The sequence below is a fragment of the Cololabis saira genome, chromosome 24 (assembly GCF_033807715.1).
Source record: "Cololabis saira isolate AMF1-May2022 chromosome 24, fColSai1.1, whole genome shotgun sequence".
Taxonomy (NCBI): domain Eukaryota; kingdom Metazoa; phylum Chordata; class Actinopteri; order Beloniformes; family Belonidae; genus Cololabis; species Cololabis saira.
In genome coordinates, this window is record NC_084610.1 from 21,890,693 (window position 1) to 21,911,522 (window position 20,830).

Genomic DNA, 20,830 nt, shown 5'->3' on the forward strand with positions numbered 1-20,830 from the left:
GTCTTGAGATTTTCCAGTCGTGCGACTATTTTTTGGATCCGGACGGATTCCGACCCAATCGTTGCTCGTGCCTCGTGCAGTAAACGTGGGGTAACGACGAGAGGTTAACACCTCACGACGAGAGATTAACACCTCACGACGAGAGATTAACACCTCACAACGAGAGGTTAACACCTCACAACGAGAGATTAACACCTCACGACGAGAGATTAACGCCTCATGACGAGAGATTAACACCTCACGACGAGAGATTAACACCTCACGACGAGAGAGTAACACCTCACGACGAGAGAGTAACGCCTCACGACGAGAGGTTAACACCTCACGATGAGAGATTAACACCTCACGACGAGAGAGTAACGCCTCACGACGAGAGATTAACACCTCACAACGAGAGATTAACACCTCACAACGAGCTCCCGATCACAAATCGTGAGCTCGTCGTGAGGTCGCAAGAAAATCAAGCGTGTTTGAAATCGTGGTCGCTCCTCGTGAAGGAATCGCACAGTTGAAGCAGCTACGACCCGTTTTGCCTCATCCTTTCGCAGAGAGCATGCACAATCTCTGATGTCACGTCAAAAACTATTATTTGTGGTTTAAGTGTTGCAAATCACGTTTTAATAGCAGAAAAAAAAGACTGCATTTCCCACGTCTGCCCAACCATACGCATACGGCGTAGGCTCTGCGTTGGTGTAACGCGGAACCATAAAATCAACCTTTAAGGCTCAGTTATGGTTCTGCGTCAAACCAACGCAGAGCACACGCCGCAGCCGTGATGCCGTGCTGAACCCTTCAGACTTCTCCGTCTCTCCATTTGGTCGCGGTGCAGTTCCCCCCGCGGCCACTAGTTAGCGATCTTTTTCTGAATGGTTTATCCGACTTTTTCCGGTCACAGTAAATCAAAGAAATAAGGACAACTATTGTGCAAAAAACAAAAACAAAAAAAATCACACATAAACGAAGAAAAGAGCCCTGGAAGTTCACTACTGATTCAAACCGGAAACCGGAAATGCTTCGCTTTCAAACGAACCAATCACAGCCCTCTCGGTCTGCGTGTGGTCTGCGTCTCCTCGACGCGTAGTTACAATTTTCGGGAGGTGCACGTCAGAGACGACGCAGGTGACGGCGTGTCCTCTGCGTCGATCCAAACCACACGCCCTAGGCACGGCGCCATTTTGACGCAGAAGCATAACTGAGCCTTTAGTGTGCGCTCTGTGCGCTGTTCTGAACACTTCTCTTATCTGTTGTGCTCATTTTGCTGGGACGTCGGGTCTTTTGCGGTATGCGTTCATTGTTTTGTCTAAAAATGATGCGCAGTGCCCACCCAATCAGAAATGGCACAGATATTTTGGGATTTTTTTTATATATATGTAAAAAAATAAAATTATAAAAAAATAAAGGATCCCATAACCTTTGATCGGGTGGGCAGGACGCACGTTTGGGTTGGAACAGACCACCCCTGCCCCAAAACCGGATTATGAACGTATAGTGTGAGCAGACGGGTCGTATCCGAGCATCGGGTCGTACAGTGTGAGAACATAAATCGTGAGCTGTGAACTTTTGAACTTTTGAACTCAGAGATCTAGTCGAGCAGTGTGAGATGGGGCTGAATCAAACGATTTAAAATATTGCACAGTGTATGCCCAGCTTTAGGTTTCTGCTTTCTGCAGAAGGTTCATGAGTGGGCGAGGGAAAGCTGCTTGAACGGGACGCGCTGCAGGACTTTTCCTTCCTCTCACAGGAACCTGTGGTGGAGAGTTTTAGAGGACCAGAGGAAGGCGGAGCGTTGCTCGCTGTGATCGGCTTCATTCTGATAAAAGGGTCACATCCTTCTCCCAGGTTGGAGTCTTCTTCTTCATGCTGTTATGTCTCTTCACTCCTGCTTTCAGCAGATTTAGGACCAGGGACAGAAGAAATGTTTGTAGGAGGCCGTCTCCTCTGAGAAGAATCCACCTGGTCCACCGTCGTCTGTTTGGTTCATTTGCTGCAGATAAAAACAGATGAGACTGTTTTATTTGACACTAAACTCGTGACATCTGGAAATAATTTTATAGTTACACCTGAAATGACAAACACAACGTTAAAAATATGAGTTTATGGAAACTGACATGTAAAACCATCATGACTACATGAAACAGTTATTTGTTGAGGATGGCTGATGGATGAAGGCCTGGATTCTTCTCAGTCACGTAGCTTTTGGACAGTTTGACGCTAAGGACATTTATTGGAGGAACTCATTTCAATTTAATGTTGATATTCTCCCCTTAGTTCAACTCTTTACAGGTTTTATCTTAACTTTTGTGAATGAGGTTTTATGTTCAGTGTTGGCTGTTATAGTTACAGTAAGTTCCATCATAATTCCTGTTATTTAAGTTTTAAATGGAAGACTGAAGAAATTCATTTGTCAATGCAACATCCAAAACACAGAGGAAATTATAAGTTTACATACTGTATCTGTGTCACGCAGGTTAAATGTAGTTGTATTTTATGGTTATAGTGTACAGTATGTTTTAGTTTTATAGTTTTTATGATCTTAGCATGCAGTGTTGCATGTATTTTATAGCATTTTTTTATTATTGCACATGAGTTGGACTTTTATTTTGAAACTTTGCACTTGATCACTGGAGAGTGATATAAAGGTTTATGGGATCAATAATTCTCAACTTGGCTCAACAACCATAATTAAGGAGAGTGCTGCAGAGTTCGTAAGCTTGAAGAACCAATACGACGACTATTCCATCAACTATACCTATTTATGATGAACATACTGCACAAAACTGCAAAAATATTTAATTTGTATAAGAAATTCAGTCCCATTTCTTATACTATCACTGCAGGTATTAGATTTTAATATTTGTTTTCTTAATACTAGACCAACAATATGATAACTTATATTATTCGTAAAACCATTTTTTGTTCAAAAACTTAATTCCACGGCCACGTTGACGAGGTTATTGGTGGATTTTACATTCTGGTTTCCTTCAGAGTGTTCAGAGCTGCAGTGGAGCAGCTGTGTGTCTCTACATCCTGGAAGGCTGTCAGCTGGAATACTCCTTTATTTCTGAACACATGAACACCAGCACAACACTGGTCTACAACAAACATCTGGATCCTCTGATCCTGAAGCCTGTCATCATCCTCCTCTCACAGCTTTTGATGGATTGATTGATTGAATTGTTTATGTCGAACACATAAGGAAAAAAATATAACATTTTAAAACAAATTCAAAACATACAGAAAAAAAGAAACAACAACAAAGACGTAATACAAACAGGGGGAAAAAAAACTGTGTCCGAAAAGGAGCAGGTAGAAGTAAAACTTATTTAACCCTGCCCCTTTGTTACCTCTATCATAAATTAAACATAGATATTAATAATAGCTGCTAGTTTACACTATTACGCTACAGATATTCCCATTGGTTGAGCCTTTGCACCTAACCAGCTAACAAACACAATCTTTCCTTAACATAACTCCTCAATCAAATAACTTCCCAGAACTTCCTTTTTGTACCGTTTTATAAATTGATTTATATCTGTACATTGCTTCAACCCATCACCAACCCATTCCACAGATCCACTCCAACAACTGAGATACACATGCTTTTCCTTTTAGAATGAACACATAGTTTTTTTTAAATTAAATTTTCCTCTTAATTTATAACCCCCCTCCCTGTCACAAAATATTTTCTGTAAATTGCCTGGAAGTGAATCAGTTCTCGCGTTGAATATGATTTGTAGAGTTTTTAGTTTGACATTGTCCCAGAATTTCAACACATGCGACTTTAAAAACAGTGTGTTTGTGTGATCCTTATAACCCACATTGTGAACTATCCTGATTGCTTTTTTTTGCAGTCTGAATAGCGGTTGTAAATTGCTTATATATGTGTTGCCCCAAACTTCCACACAATAATCCAGATATGGTAATACTAGTGATGAATACAGAATGTGCAATGATTTATAATCCAGCATGTATCTTGTTCTCCCCAATATTGCTACACTCTTTGCCAGTTTTGTTCTTATATGATTTATATGGGGTTTCCAGCTGATTTTGTGATCCAGTATCACCCAGTATCATACACCCTTTCAATATGTACATTATTGATCGTTATTTGCACAGTATCAATTGGGATTGTGCGATTTCCAAACAACATAAATTTAGTTTTCTTAAGATTTAAAGATAATTTGTTTTCACAGGCTTCACGAGGAAAGCAGACGCTGAGAAGCTGCAGCTTCACTGGAAACACTGGAATCTTTGCTTTGATACCAACTGGTTTAAGTAGAAAACTGCTTGAAGCAGCAGGACCGACTCCAACCTCCACTGACCTGAGAGTGTGCAGCTGGTAGTCTGGACTCTCCACCAGATCAGACAGCTGCTTCACATCTGCATCCTGCAGCTGGTTCCTGCTCAGGTCCAGATGTTTCAGATGGGAGGGGTTGGACTTCAGAGCTGAGACCAGAGAAGAACAGCTGATCTCTGACAAACTGCAGTCCTCCAACCTGAATGAAGAATAAAAGATGTGAGCTGAAGCCACCAGGACGCAGATTCCAACAGTCCAACAGAACCAGTGAAAAAGAGCTTCATCAATATTCATGACATCATGCTGCTGCTCCAATAAAGACGTAGTGACTTCGGCTCTGCAGCTCTGCAGCTCCACCAGTGTATCCATCCATACAAAATCATGTTGTGCAGCCAAATGATTCATGTTTCCACACAAACAAACATGTCAGGAGGAATTCTGGGACAAATGTCAACTCATTCATTTGTATGAAGAGAAAATTAAGCATTTGTTTGAATCTCAGAGACAAAAAAACATAATGAACTGATGTCTAATATTTCACGTAGTAAAACTAATTTTGTATAGATGAAAATTAGAAAGTTGATGGCAGCTTTATTTCACTTTTCTTACTTCATCACACGTGTATTTATATTTAGTTTTACACTCTGAAAACCATAAAAAGACAATATTTGTTGCACCTTATGTCCTGCTGTCACCTGGATGAAATTATCTTAACAGACTTATTAAGAGATGATATTAAAAACCTATAAATAGATGTTTTCCAAGGTGAAAGTTTTATATTTGGTAAACTGAAATGTAACGGTAGTCAAAGGAAGCAAACGTTGGTTTGAATTATTTCAGCCACAATAAGAAGTTATTCAGTAAATGAGCTCTACAGCTCATATGTTGGACTACTACACAGTCTGTCCACTATTGTCTGTCAAACCTTCTGAGTTTATTAACAGCCTCTGGAGGACATTTTTGAACATATCAGCTGCTTAAGCTCCTCGTACGTTTCCATTAGCAGCTGTTGTTCACTCGGTGAAACATCAGCGACATTCATCCTCTCCATTTGTGAATCAGGACATCTGGGACCGACCTCACGGTCTGCTTAAGACAGACGTCAACGTGCACGTACCAGGATTAGTTCAACCTGGCTTGACATAGTTGCACCTCCTCATCCTGGATCGTCTTCCTGCAGCGGAATCATCCAGGATGAACTCAGGAGGATAGGTCAAGCCTTTCTCACACATCCTGGACTTCTTCTTTCTACTTTCATGCAACAAACTTCCCAACTGTCCCAGAAAAACTACATCAAGATGATCAACCATGAAACTAATCCAACTGTGGAAAACATTTGGAAAAGCTGCAGAGAAAGGGAGCTGGAGATGAAATCTTGAGTACAATATGTAATCATGAATCAATCTGGGAATTCCTTTATATGTTTTTCTAAATATAGTTGTTGAAGTAGATCGTCAAATTACATTTATAAACAAAATTGTCATTTTCATGTCATTTACTCCAAAATTCCTCGATATTATTACCTATTAAAATATACTTTTATTTCAAAGTTAATTCTAGTTTGTTCAGATGTTTTATTCCAGGTTCAGACACATCTCTGGTTCTTCAGTTGTTCCTGTCTGAAACATTCAGATGCTTAGTTTTTATGTCAGAAATCAGAGCAGTAGGTTGGTCAGTGTGGATCAGCAGGAGATCCGCCTGATGTCTGCAGGTTAGTGTTAACAGTACTTCCACATCCGATTCATCTGATGAACACACAACTAAAACATGTCTGACCTCAGAGTCTCCAGTCTGCAGTCTGGACTCCCCAGGAAACCACACAGATGTTTCACTCCTGAATCCTGCAGCTTCTCGTTGTAACTCAGGTCCAGATGTTTCAGATGGGAGGGGTTGGACTTCAGAGCTGAGACCAGACAAGAACAGCTGATCTCTGACAGATTGCAGCTCTTCAATCTGAATAAAGAAGAAACACCAGTTTAAACTTCAACTACAACTTTTAGACATGTTAAAAAAATCAATAATACTATATTAAGGCAACTGATAAGAGTTGAATCAGGAACAGTCAGTGTTAAAGAGTCACTAGAAAGAGTCTTTCTAGAGGTTTCAAGGTGTCTGAACGCACTCCTTAGTTTCATCTTTGTGTTTGTTGAGGATCATTTAAGTCTGTGAACTGACCTCAGAGTCTCCAGTCTGCAGTTTGATTTCTCCAGAAATCCACACAGATGTTTCACTCCTGAATCCTGCAGGTCGTTCTTACTCAGGTCCAGATGTTTCAGATGAGAGGGGTTGGAGATCAGAGATGAGATCAGAGAAGAACAGCTGATCTCTGACAACCTGCATAACTCCAACCTGAATAAAAAATAAAAGATGTGAGCTGAAGCCAAAAAAACTGCAGAACTGCAATCTAAGAGAAAAAAAAGTTAAACAATAATGAAGGGGTTGCTGTGATTGGTTGATATTTTCCCATGGTGCTTTGCAACACCCCATTTTTGATTTTGTTGCAATGTGAATGACAAGTACAGTACAGACAAAAAGTTTGGACACACCTTCTCATTCAAACAAATGGGGAAGTGTGTATAAACTTTTGGTTTGTACTGTATGTGTTGTGCATTAACCCTTCCCCTGATGTGTGAAAAGAAACTCTTACTTCACTGTTCAAATCTTATATGAGTTTTGATACAAACCAACCCAACAAACGCTAAACTGGCAAGGCAAGTTTATTTGTATCGCACATTTCAGCAACAATGAAATTCAAGGTCCTTTAAATAATGAAAACATGCACTTATTCTATAATATCATCTATTATAATGCTTTTCTATTACTATTTCATGAAAATATTTGTGAATTAAAATAGTTTTGTCACATCTTTGGAGGATGATAACTGGATAAATGTGGAAAGATCTCCTTGAACTGACCTCAGAGTCTCCACTCTACAGTTTGGACTCTCCAGTCCACCAGACAGAATCTTCACTCCTGGATCCAGCAGGTGGTTCAGACTCAGGTCCAGTTCTGTCAGATGGGAGGGGTTGGACTTCAGAGCGGACGCAACAACTTCACAGTGAGTCTTTGAGAGCCGACAATCAACAAATCTGTGATGAGAGAAAACATGGCAGTTCTAATAAAGTCACAGGACGGTGCAGGTGATCACAGACCCAGAGTTACTAGAATTACACACGGTGGATTGATTCAGTGAACAACTACGTTGGAGAGCTGCATCGCAAGAGTTAGAGAGCCACATGTACGAGTTTACTTTGTTTAAAAACCGGCTTGCTTCTGTTTGCAGAACAACATGTTGTGCTTGGCGATTCTGTCTGTCGAGGACGTTGAAGATGCCTTCATAATTGGATTTATGATAGCAGGATTTCTTCTAATTGGAGTGGGGATTTTCCTGGCCTATCGACAAACGCGTAAGTCGTCGACAGCTGTTTTGGCCCTTTCTGAGCTGCCCGACGTTGCTGAAGGAATGAGCACGGGGATCAACACTCAAACTTTAACGCTGGGAGAGCAAAGCCGCAAGCTGGATGCGATTCTTGAACAGAATCGCAGGCTGGCGGCGGTCTTTGAGCTCATTGGCAAGATGGAGAAAACCTTGGAGAAGTTGGAAGCTCGGCTTGGCGGGAATTGATCACAAATTCGTCTGTTTGGAGTCGCCATTGAGGAACCAGAGACTTAACAGCAGACGGAAAATTACTGGAGTCTGCCTGTTTCCTTTCTTTCAATACAATTGTTGATTCTATAATCTGACCTTGACAGGGCAGCTTGGCCCGCTGCTCCAGTCACAATCTCCCTGGTGGAATGTATTTATATTTACATATGAGGTTAAAGATACATAAAGATATGTATTTACATTATGTATGTCATTTTTACGTAATGTAGATGTATCAATGCTGCTCTGACCTCTTCCTTCTGTTTATAAATACCTGGTTACCCTACATTTACATTTCTCCTTTTATTCCAACACAACACGTTACACTCATACACATACACTACAACACATCACACAGTTACTAAACTTCACCCATCACTGTCTTGTCTTTTCTTTCCTGCTCTTTCATGTCCCACTCTTTCCTGGTCTTTTGTGTCCCACCGTTGGGGATCTTAGTCCTCTTTGTCAGAATTTTAATTCTCTTTTTTTCTTTTTTTCCTAGGGATTTATAAAATATGACTAGACTGTGGCTAGTGAAGGAAACACACTCACACACACCCATGCACACACACAAAACCCTCCGTTGCCAGAATAAATTGCATATATATGTGGCTTTTTAGGTTTTCATTTTTAAGACCAAAAGAAGATTTGAAGAACTAAACTGCTAATTTACACTAACTGATGGTGTTATTGATCCCATCTGGACTCACCGAGCCTTTCTGCAGTTCCTCACAGCTGGAATCAGTCTCTGTCGACCCATCCATGTTGTGTTGTACTTGTCCAGGTCCAACTCATCCACAACCTCCTCTGACATCTGCAGCATGTAGGCCAGAGCGGAACACTGGATCTCAGAGAGTTCCTCCTCTGATCTGTTCTCTGACTTCAGGAACTCTTGGATCTCCTGATGAACTGAGAGGTCGTTCATCTCCATCAGACACTGGAAGATGTTGATGCTTCTGTCAGGAGAGATTCTAATAGTGTTCATCTCCTTCAGGTTGTTGATGACTCTCTGGGTGGTTTCTGGACGGTTCTCCGTCTGGTTAACCAGACCTCCTAACAGTTTCTGGTTGGACTCCCCAGAAAGACCATAAAGGAAGCGGACAAACAGGTCCAGGTGGCCATTTCTACTGTCCATAGATTTCCACATGACTCTCTGCAGGAATTCATCCAGAGATGAGAATCTGTTTTCTCCCAGGAAGTTCTCCAGCACATCTGTGTTTCTGGTGGAGTAGCAGTGGAGCAAGTAGACTGCAGCCAGGAACTCCTGGATGCTCAGATGAACAAAGCAGTAGACGGGTTTCTGGAAGACCTCACACTCTCTCCTGAAGATCTGGGTACAAACTCCTGAGTACACCGAGGCCTCTGGGACATCAAGACCACACTGCTCCAGGTCTTCTTGGTAGAACATGATGTTTCCTTTCTCCAGATGTTCAAACGCCAGCCTCCCCAGCTTCAGAAGAAGGTCCCTGTCAGCCTCCGTCAGCTCCTGTGGACTCGTCTCATGTCCCTCCTGGTACTTGTTCTTCTTCCTCTTCGTCTGGACCACCAGGAAGTGTGAGAACATGTCAGTCAGGGTCTTGGGCAGCTCTCCTCTCTGCTCTGTGGTCAACATGTGGTCCAGAACTGAAGCAGTGATCCAGCAGAAGATCGGGAGTTTACACATGATGTGGAGGGTTCTGGATGTCTTCATGTGGGAGACGATGCTGCTGGACCGCTCTTCATCACTGAACCTCCTCCTGAAATACTCATCCTTCTTGGCGTCGGTAAAGCCTCGTACCTCTGTTACCCTGTCAACGTGTTTCTGAGGGATCTGATTGGCTGCTGCAGGTCTGGAAGTTATCCAGATGAGAGCTGAGGGAAGCAGGTTCCCCTGGATGAGGTTGGTCAGCAGCACGTTGACCGATGAGCTCTGTGTGACGTCAGACACGACCGGACTGTTGTTGAAGTCCAGTGAACATCTGCTTTCATCCAGGCCGTCAAAGATGAACAACGGTTTCCCGGCAGCCAGCTGCTCTGCTGTGAGTTTCTGTAACGATGGATGGAAAACCTGGATCAGCCTGAAAAGACTGAACTGCTCATCTCTGATCAGGTTCATGTCCCTGAACGAGAGCGGAATCACCACGGTGACGTCTTGGTTCTCCGAGCCCTCGGCCCAGTCCAGAGAGAACTTCTGAACCTTAACGGTTTTCCCAACGCCAGCGACACCGTACATCAGTACCACTCTGATGGTTGCATGTTGGTCAGGTAAGGCTTTAAAGATGTCCTGGCACCTGATTGGAGTGTCATGGAGGCTCTTCATCCTGGAAGTCTCCAGCTGCCTCACCTCGTGTTGGGTATCAACCTCTTCACTCAGTCCCTCTGTGATGAAGAGCTCCGTGTAGATCCTGTTGAGGGGGGTTCTACTTCCTGTTTCCTCAATTCCTTCAGTCACATGTTCACATCTCCTCCTCAGACTGGTCTTGTGTTCATCTCGGACCTCCTGCAGACCAGAATCTGCTGAAAGATAAGAAGAACTTCAGAAGAACAAAAGTATGGGCAGACATACAGTATGTGCCACTAGAAACTGAATTTATATTTTAATTTGAATTGCTTAACTTGAATAATTGCATTTAAAAACTGAATCTGAATCACATAATTTGAATTTGTATTGTTTAATTTGAATCATTGCATTGAAAAACTGAATCTACATTCAGTTCTCACAATTCAAATTCAGTTCTTGCAATTCAATTTCAATTCTACTGTGCCAGACATCCGGGTCTTCCGCAGGAAGAGCAATCGAGTGCAGATACAAAGAACTCCTTTTCAAGTAGCCTACTATAACCTCTATTTTCTTTCAACGATATAAACGACCAATGGGAGCTAGGTATTTCGAACAGCAGGAATCTTTCTACAAAACGGCAAGATATAAATCTACACTTTTTACACAGAATGGAGAAAACACAATAGGTTTTCAATGCAATGATTCAAATTAAACAATACAAACAACCTGTCTCAATCTCAATACAAACAATACAAATTCAAATTATGTGATTCAGATTCAGTTTTTTAATGCAATTATTCAAGTTGAGCAATTAAGATTCAAATAGAAATGATTCAAATTCAGTTTCTAGTGGCACATATTTCTGCCCATACAAAAGTCTTTCCAGTTTACAGAAATGAGTCCATCAGCAAACAGATGTTCAGTCTTACCTGGTACAGTTCTGCTCTGACTGGCTGTCTGCAGTCCAGTTCTGGTTCTGGATCTTTTTCCACACTGGGGAGAGGAGGACGGTCCTGGTGGAGCAGACTGGTCTCTGTGAAGACATGTCTTCATCACTAAAGTCATTTCTGATTGTTGTAGAAAAACATCCAGATGAGTCAACAGTGTCCAGAAGCTCAGATGGTCTCGGAGACAGTAAGACTCTGGCTGCTTTTCTGTTTGAATTCAGCCTCCAGACGGTAATAAAACTGATGCTTCTGGAAGATCACAATTTTTTCCCTTGTTTATGTTAGCACTTTGAGATTATCCATGAAAAGTGCTCTACAAATAATAAAATGTATTATTAGGGCCCGAGCACTGACAGTGCAAAGGCCCTATTGTATCTGTAGGAATTTGCTTTTCTTCATTCTTTTTTTTTAATTTTTCCAACGAAAGGAGGGCCTTTTTGCCCCCCTAAACGTGCCCCAAAAGTCACCAGATTTTGCACGCAAGCCAGGCGATTTCTTGTTAAATCTATGAATACAGTCGATCCCACAACGGTCTTTCCCATTTTAGATGTTTTCAAGTGCTCAAACTGAAAGTCTACGCTGTCACTCAGTCTTTCTGACTCATTGGGCGTAACATGTGCATTCCCTCTATTGTTATCTACAATACAAGCATCGAGTATGTGTTAAAATGAAACTGGACGTGTTTGTGACTTGCTGAAAATAGGTACAGTAGTACATCCTTCTATAAGACAGGTTTTATTGAGGTTTAAACATTGTTTTACTGGTGATCCGTTAAACTGGAGGTGAATCGGGATTTGATTACTTTGGTCTGCAGGTGCATGTAATTCCCGGTTTGTCCAGTAGAGGGAGCGTGTTTCTTGCTGGCTGCTCATAATACATGAGAGCAGGAAGCAGCAACTTCTGTCTGTTTTACATCTGTCAAACCTTCACATTAATGCGTTACATTTGTAACTGGAAATAAAAGGTTTATTAATATAGAAAGAGAACAATAGGAGGTGTGATAGGATTGATTCTAGTTTATAAATGAAAAATGTATTAAAACTAAATCACATGCGATTATATGGATGTTTATGTTGTTTCATATTTTTATTTAATCTATCTATTTATAACTAGAAAAACATCCGTCACTGATTAGTTTTGAATGTCATGTACGAGTACTAGAGTCCTAAAACTGCTGCAGACTCTCCTGGACCGATCTCATCCGGAACCAAACTCTGGTCTCTGAACCAGCAGGACCACATGGTTGAGGAACACAGAAGACTTTGTGGTGGAAAAACAGGAACGAGAAGGAAAAAGTGATGTTTGAAGAACCTAAAACATCAAATAAACCACCATGGACAGTAAATATAAAGTAATGATGAGTCATAGAATCAGTTAACAGCAGTTATCTTACTCTGTGTCTGAGGGTCCAGGTTCTTTACTGAAGTATGGATTCTGATCTTTGGACCAGTCACTCTTCATAGACAGACAGCTGGGTCCTGGAGACTCTGGTCTCTTCTCCTCTTTCTCCACACAATCATCCATCTTCTGGACTTCAGTCATTCAGAGACATTAACCAGAAACACCGACCATCTTTGAATCTGTAGACAGAAACTTTATTAGATCACGACTAAGTCATGAAATCAATTTAACAACTTTTCCTGAAGGACTTTGTCAAAACTCCTGAGGTGGAAGAAAGAGGTTTTACTGATACCGACGATGAGACAGAACTGAAGCTGAGATTTTCCTCTAATGGCCCTTTTCCACTAGTACCTACTCAGCGCGCTTATACTCGCCACGCCCGCGTCTTGCGCTTTTCCACTACGGGCCGAGACGGTAACTGTCCTGTTTCAGCGAGATAATGCGCCCCAAATTACAAACTCATACGCTCTGGTTTTGTTCTACTGCATCTTTTTCCTGTCACGTTTTTTAGAGGGACTTTGTCATAAATTAGTAGTCCAACATACTTACTGACAAAATACTTTATAACCTGTGAATAACTGAATGCCCATTCCTTATATTTTGCAGATCAGCCCTGAACAATTTTACAGTTCTCAGGCAAAATACTAGAAATGTTCTATACATTTTCTTTGCATTGCATTATTTCCTCTAGTGCTGTAATTCTATTCAATTGTATTATTATTTTATAAAGCTTCCTCATTGCGAATTACACAATTTTATGATCACCTTTATTATTCTATGTGTCTGTTGTTGATATTGTCAGTAATTTTAGAATTAACAAAACCACGCCGGCGAGTGAACGCCGGGCCAACGTTTATTCTTGTCCGGGCATTTAGCTTGTTACTCTCCCGCTTTCTTTTTTATCCTCCTCTGATAAAACTTTTATTTTCTTTGGTTTTTCAGCTGCTTCGGCCATGATACCAGCTTCTGCTGAGCTCTGCGCTCCACACCCCGCCCAGCTTTCGTCAAATCAGGAAGGAGGGGGAAGTGACGTATGCCGTAAAGCAGTCAAAGCCGTAAAAATGTGTAGTTTTTTAGTGTGGCAGGGTTCCTAGCATGCTCCTCAAAGTTACCTAGTGCCAGTGAAGGCGATACAGACCCCTCAGACCATGACAGAGGTTCATTAAACCTGTTGGAAGTTGATGTATCATCACAATGACTCTGGAAATATTATATTAAGGTGGAAAAGCTACATAGTGCTGCTTTAAGAAACCGAGAAACTGAGAAGAGCAGGAGACGCCCCCCATCATGCACACATTCTACAGAGGCACCATTGAGAGTAGGGCTGGGGATTGATTCAAATGTCAAAAATCGATTTGATTCTGATTCTTAAGATTCAGAATATTCACGCTTTGATTAGATCCGATTCGATTCCAATATTGATTTGGGTTAGTGTTATTAAAACTGTTGTTTCAGCTGTTGCGTGAATTATATGACTGTGTAGTTAAGCAGCATATTAATTCTAGTATTATATTGAGATCCAACAGCAAGTATTGCAGCTAATGATGCTGTAAAGACCAATCAGCTCCCAGAATGCTGATAGAACTGAAACAGAAACATCGTGTGGGTCAGAATTATCAAACAGATCCAGGGAGGAAACAGAGGCCCTATGGAATCATTTCATTTTTTTGCCCCATTTATGAGAATTAGGTTTTTAGCATTTTATGCAAATGTAACCCCAGGACAGTATATAAAGCAAAGAAATATAGACAATTTATGCAATTATAACTGAAAACTTTAATGTTTTCATACCTTTAAAGTAAACATATTAAAGGCAAAAACATGGCACTAGTTATCCTCGTGTCTTTTTTTGGGCATAAACAAAAAAAGACCAAAAGTTGTAATGTAATGATGATTAAAAAAAATAAATTAATTCATTAAAAAAAAATCAAAAAAAAATCGATGTTTAGACATTTGAATCGATTTTTAGGAATTAATATGAAAATTGATTTAGAATCAGAAAATCGATCTTTTCAACACAGGCCTAATTGAGAGCATCACCTGGTGACAAATATGAAGTTACAATTAATAAATAATGTAACAATAAAATCAATTAAAACAGATACAAACGGTGCTTAAAAGATTTAAAATCAGGGATTTAAAATGACCAAAAGACACTAGTGAATTAATTTTTAGAGTGCTTTGTAATGAGTTTGAGGTGGAAGGTGCAGAAAAACGAAAAGCAGATCTACCAATCTCCGTAAAGACTCGGGGGACTTGTAGTGTAAGCCAGTCAGTGGATCGAGTGTGGTGTAAACTAGCAGGCCAAGCAAGGAGGGAGGAAACATAAGTCGGCAGCAAGCCAATAATAGCCTTATAGATAAATAAATAGAATTGAAAATCTTGCCTCTCAGAGAGCGAGAACCATCCAACCTTACTGTACAGGATGCAATGATGAGTATTATATGAGTCACCAGTAATAAATCTGAGTGCAGAATGATAGACAGAATCAAGGGGCTTTAGCGTTGTAGCCGAGGCATGTCTGTACAGTATGTCACCATAATCTAAAACTGATAAAAAAGTTGCCTCAATAAGGGTTTTTCTGCAATGCAAGGGGAAGCAGGATTTATTCCTGCAGAAAAAGCCAATCTTTTGCCTCAGTTTACTTGCCAGATTTGAAATATGATATTTAAAAGATACATTTTCATCAATTGTGAATTATATTGTTATTTAAAATGTATTTATTCCCTATTTTATATCATCATGTAAATACTCCTGTAAATATTCAAGTTTAGTTTGTCATTTTAATTGTGGACTGTTTATTTTATTCTTTATCTTATTTTATTACTTGTACTTTGCACCGTGGGTCAGAGTACTGTAATTTAATTTGTGCTGTATGTCTTCATAGCATATCTGACAATAGAACCCTTTAAACTGAACCTTTATTATGATGTCAGAGAAACGGGTTCAGACTGGTCTGACAAGAAGGAGGTAAAACAAGTATATTTCTCCTGCGCAGACAAACTCCAGAGGTTCGCGGTGGGGGTGTGTTTCCACTGTGAGGAGGGAGATTCTCCTGTTTTAATTCAAATATCAACAAAGGTAACATCCCCCAGAAGCCCTTTATACCCCCATGTGATGTCAGAAAGTCATGTGACCCCTTAAAGCTGAAGTTAGCTGGATATCAGTTACTACGTCCTCAAAAATGTCCCAACAACCTCCAGAAGTCTCTTTTCCTGTGTTTGATTAAACCTGATACAGGTACGCCTGAACAAGAGTCCTCAAGGACACATTTATCTGACCCCAAACTGTTTAGTTCTTTAGTTTCCGTCTCGAAAAAGGAATAAACACTCACCTGGTCTCCTCTGCTGCTCCGTTAACGCCGACATGGACTCTGAAATCTGTCAGCTGTTTTTCACCTGAGCAGAGCTGCTCCTCCTCCTCCTCCTCCTCACTGTATTTACAGGAAATCACATGACCACTGATGAGAGGGAGGTTTTCAGTCTGACTCAGACACTTTATCAGCAGCAGAATAAGAACTTGACACATGACGAGCAGAGGTGTCTTCAGTATTCACATTCATTACTCAGGTAGAAGTATAGATACTAGAGTTTAAAAATACTCCTGTAGAAGTTGAACTATCAACTCAAGTTTTTTACTCAAGTAAAACTATAAAAGTACTGGTTTCAAAACTACTTAAATTATAGAGTAAAAGTAATGTAAGGGGGAAAAAAGCCATTAAGCCATTTGTATTATGTCTCCTGAACTCTGATACCCCAATAGAAAATCCAGGGAGCAGCTGCCTTCAGAAGTTACCACGTTAGTAAAAAGAGTCTACCTGTGTGAAATGTGTTCTCAGTATAAATACAACTGCTCTGTGAAGGCCTCAGAGGTCTGTTAGAGAACACTAGTGAACACCCGGAGTCATGAAAACCCAGGAACACACCAGATAGGTCAGGGATGAGGTTGTGGGGAAGTTTGAAGCAGCTTTAGAGGATAAAAAGAATCTCCTGGAGCTGCTGAATCCATCACCTGAAAACAGAGAGTACGGGACAAGCACAAACCCACCAAGACACGACCGTCCACCTAAACTGGCAGGAGAACAGCAGTTAGAGAAGCACCCAGGAGGCTCATGGTCCTCTGGAGGAGCTGCAGAGATCCACAGCTCAGGCGATCAGTATCGGGTCTTCTCGAGTCTTCCAAGGATTGTTACTTGCTTCCAGCTCTGAAAATCCTCCCTGTGGAAAATTCAGCCAAGAGACATTTGTAAAACTCCAACTTTGTTGTTCTGCACTTGGGTCCTAAAATCCACCCATGACAGAAACTGTGATTGCAGCTGGAAACTTCCTTCAAGTTTAGGCTCCACAGGACTGGAGACAACTTTCCTGACAGAACATTCAAATGTTTAAGACAACCTTAAAGATCAACAAAAAGTCGTTAAAGCTGGAAGAAAAGTTCACAAAGTGAAATCAAAGTTTTTCAAAAACAGCTGCTAAAGTATTCGAGCAGTCCGGCTCATAGCTCTTTCCCGCCTTACGCGGTTGCTAGGCAACGAATATTACCGGCTGATTCCGGACCGTTAGGTTTACGTTTATCAACAATACGACATAAAATATGAGCATTAACTTACACATTACACATTCACCCATCAAGTACACAACTATAACTCTCCCTTCTTACCTGCCAAGAGCAAGAAATAAGCATTACTTATCTTCGTTACGCCCTCCATGGTTACGCCACACACATCTTCACACTGAGTGTGTTCTCGTTCCCACAATGTATTCCCGCGAGACTTCATTGTCCCTGTGTAGAGAACGCGCCCTCTGCTGGTGAGAGTTGGACACTGCATCACCACATTTATCAAGCAATAAACGTGATTTATATGTTGTTCCTCACACGAAATCTAGTTACCAAATACTGTTACCAGTAAAACAACATGCTCTTAAAAAAAGTTATTTTTGTTATAGTCATTGCAAATAAGGTAGCCGGTTTCTGGTTCTTGTTTAAATTAATTGACTAAAATATATACATGTCTACGGAAGCGTATTGCATTCACTTGAGAAAAAAAAAATCTGCTCTGTTTTTTCTGAATTAACGAGATAAAAAACAAAGAAAATCTGCATAATGAGTTTTAAAAAACCTTTAAAACCTTTAAGTGAGCACGTAAAGTTGTTAACGTGAGCATGTAAAACGTTTATGCACTTACTAAAAAAAGCTTCACGCGCTCTCGCAAAACTTATAAGTGAGCGCCTAAAAGTTGTTCTACGTGAGCGCGTAAAAACAAGTACATGGGAGTTTTGCTGGAAACTGGGACACCATCCAGTTGCGCCCTGCTCTGTTTATGAATGGAAATGACATTACAGGATTTAGCTGAGCTATATTTTAACCTGGGACTCCATTATAAGGACATTACCACTTTACGTGCTCACTTAAGGAATACAAGGCACCAATTCTATCCCTTACAGATTAAAAAACAATGATAATACTGTATTTGGATCAGTGTTAACACTATGAGGTAGATGTCACCAGCAAAAAAAGTGTCTTAATGGTCAATACCATGGTGGTAAAAACCTAAGGCATATATATATATATATATATATATAGTATATATATATATATATATATATATATATATAAAAATGTTATTATTAGGTTCAGAAATACTTAGAGAAATGCCTATTGGTATGCATTTGGCCCTAAAGATTTGGGATGAAACGTATAACTGACGATAGAATCTATATGACTGGCAAGTGTCGCTAAACGGACAAAACCTCAGAAAAATGCGTACGCCAGACATGATTTGTGCGTAGGACGACAACTTTCTACGTTCAAATTACTTTTCGAACATCCGACTGTGAGCGTAGAAAGTTGCGTACGCAGGTTTTTTGTGCGCCGCACGTTTCGTACATGAGGCCCATGATTTTGCTGGCACTCTGGAAACCTTTTTATTTACTTCTCCATTTCAGTAATCTCCCACAATGCACTGGAACCTTCATTTCTTCCATCTCATTAGTTCTATTCCTTTTAATGTATGTCTGTCTTTGATTTCTGCTTTTAAATTTTTACTTTTTTTTTTTTATATCTTTTATTTCACAATAATTTTCACAATTCACATCTTCACATTTACAATCTCGATTCTACCCACATTCCCACCCTCTCCACAATTACCCCAGGAAAAAAATTAATAAATAAATAAAAAAAAATAAATAAAAAAAAATCATGCATTAAGGGAGAACAAAATTAAATAAATATATATAAAAAAAATAAGTAAATAAAAAAAAATAATGGCAGCAACAACAATATCAAACTATATGTATCCATACATACATACAAACATATAAGGCACAAGTTCGAAAATAAAGATACTCATTGGTCCCGTTGGAAAAATTCTCCAGTTTTGAAAATAATGGAAACCAAAATTCTTGAAAGATATGACCACGGTTGTATTTTTCCAAAGTTCATTTTTCCAATGGTAAAAAAACTGAAATTTGATCCAAAAAAAACTTGAAAGTTGGAGGGGAATCATCTTTCCAAAGTAAAAGTATGCATTTCTTAGCAAAGTTATGTGATCATAATTAATATCCTGCTTTTTTTCCGGTCTAACTGAAGATCCAGTGTATCATTTAATAAATACAAATTGGAGCTTAACTCAAAATTAATTCTAAAACTGATTGTGTGAAGGTATGAGTTAATTTCCAGAAACTTATTAAAAGATCACATTCCCAAAAACATATGCACAAAATGTTCCATCGGTTCTTTTGCATCTTGGACATTTTGAAGAGATATCCTTTGAAATTTTGTGCATTCTAATTGGAGTTAAATAAAGTTTGTAAATACATTTAAAATTAGCCTCTTTAATTTTATTACAAGTGAATGGAAAATGTATTTTTTCACATATATATATATATATATTTAACCAAGTATTTTCTTCAAAGACCATCCCCAACTCCTTCTCCCATATCTTCACTAAAGTTTGGAAAGATGACAAACCTCCTTGTGATAGAATATTATAAAATTCACTGATCTTTCCTTTAATTGTATCTCAGGTTATATATGTCCTCTATTTCAGATAAATGTTTACTTTTTTAATGCTTTTTAAAAATCTTTTTATGTGAAGCACTTTGAAATGTTTTATACAAATAAACTCACTTTTATTCCTGTAAAACTCAAATGTAGTGATTATTTGAAGCTCGCTGAACGAGCAATAAAACGAGTAGAAGACTAGTAGAAAAAAAGAACACAAATGAAAGACGACACAAAGGAAGTCTGGTGGTTTATTTCAAGTCTAACAGCTGGAAGAGAAACAAACATGTAAATATATTTACAGTCATACACAGGAAAGAAAACCGAGTATAAATAAAAATGATCAGCTCAAACCAGGACCCAAGCACGGAATTACTGGTTTACTGGTTTACAGGTTTGCGGGTTTGCTGGGCGGCTGAAGCTTATTTACAGCTCTGTGACCCTGCAGCTGAAGCAGCAGCAGCAGCGTAGTGTCGGGGTTAGTACGGCTCGGTCGGGTTCGGGTTAGAACGATTAGTAGACGGGACAAGCAGCTCAACTCATCTTCACCAAAGGCACACATTCAGGAAGTCTACGTTGGGGACTCTGGAGGTCCGGTCAGGCCGCCTGACGGCAAACGTGGAGATCCTACGATTGTGGAGACAAACACACACACGACGGCTCTGGTTCTGGGGGGGGAAACACTCAGTCCAGAACAGAGCAGGACACAACTCCACCAGGTCCTGGATCAGCACATTTAACAGCCCCGTCAGGCCTGGAAGGAACTGGAAGTAACATCTGGAGGGTAGGAATGGGCGATATTTTACCGTTCACGATAAACCGTCAAAAAAATTCCTCACGGTAAGAATTTGTCATCTCGTAGTAAAAACGATAAATTCCTGTTGATGATGTTTTTGTGTAAAAACTGATTTATGGTTCTGTGTTAAATCCACGCACAACGTACGTGAAGGAAGGAAGGAAGGAAGGAAGGAAGGAAGGAAGGAAGGAAGGAAGGAAGGAAGGAAGGAAGGAAGGAAGGAAGGAAGGAAGGAAGGAAGGAAGGAAGGAAGGAAAGGGGGAGAAGGAAGGGAGAAAACAAGGAAAGAATGAAGGAAGGGAGAAAACAAGGAAAGAAGGAAGGAAGGGAGAAAAGAGGAAGGGAAGAAGGAAGGAGAGAGCAGGAGGAAAGGAGGAAGGAAGGGAAAAAAGAAGGAAGAAAGGAAGGAAGGAAGGAAGGAAGGAAGGAAGGAAGGAAGGAAGGAAACAAGGAAAGAAGGAAGAAGGGAGAAAAGAGGAAG

The 20,830-nt window shown here is 40.2% G+C and overlaps 1 protein-coding gene and 1 pseudogene across 1 annotated transcript; one reads left to right on the forward strand and one right to left on the reverse strand.

The window, feature by feature from the left end:
* Window positions 1-1,894: 1,894 nt before the first annotated feature.
* Window positions 1,895-15,919, reverse strand: LOC133425096 (NLR family CARD domain-containing protein 3-like). The gene is made up of 10 exons (XM_061715777.1): window positions 15,886-15,919; window positions 12,544-12,682; window positions 11,133-11,236; window positions 8,654-10,439; window positions 7,213-7,386; window positions 6,473-6,646; window positions 6,074-6,250; window positions 4,323-4,496; window positions 3,025-3,061; window positions 1,895-1,984 (listed from the first exon to the last, which is right to left on the reverse strand). Exons 1-10 carry the CDS (start codon window positions 15,917-15,919, stop codon window positions 1,895-1,897), a joined length of 2,889 nt encoding a protein of 962 aa, XP_061571761.1.
* Window positions 15,920-18,087: 2,168 nt separating this feature from the next.
* Window positions 18,088-20,830, forward strand: part of LOC133425097 (CLIP-associating protein 1-like) — a 23,038-nt pseudogene continuing 20,295 nt past the window's right edge.

Bases quoted from the DNA above. Each gene is read 5' to 3' on its own strand.
- LOC133425096 (XM_061715777.1), bottom strand. From the start codon at position 15,919: ATGTCGGCGTTAACGGAGCAGCAGAGGAGACCAG. The intron at 10,440-11,132 runs GTAAGACTGAAC...CTTATCTTTCAG, and splicing joins TCAGAGCAGAACTGTACCAG to CAGATTCTGGTCTGCAGGAG. The intron at 4,497-6,073 runs GTCAGACATGTT...TTCTTCATTCAG, and splicing joins TGCAGACTGGAGACTCTGAG to GTTGGAGGACTGCAGTTTGT.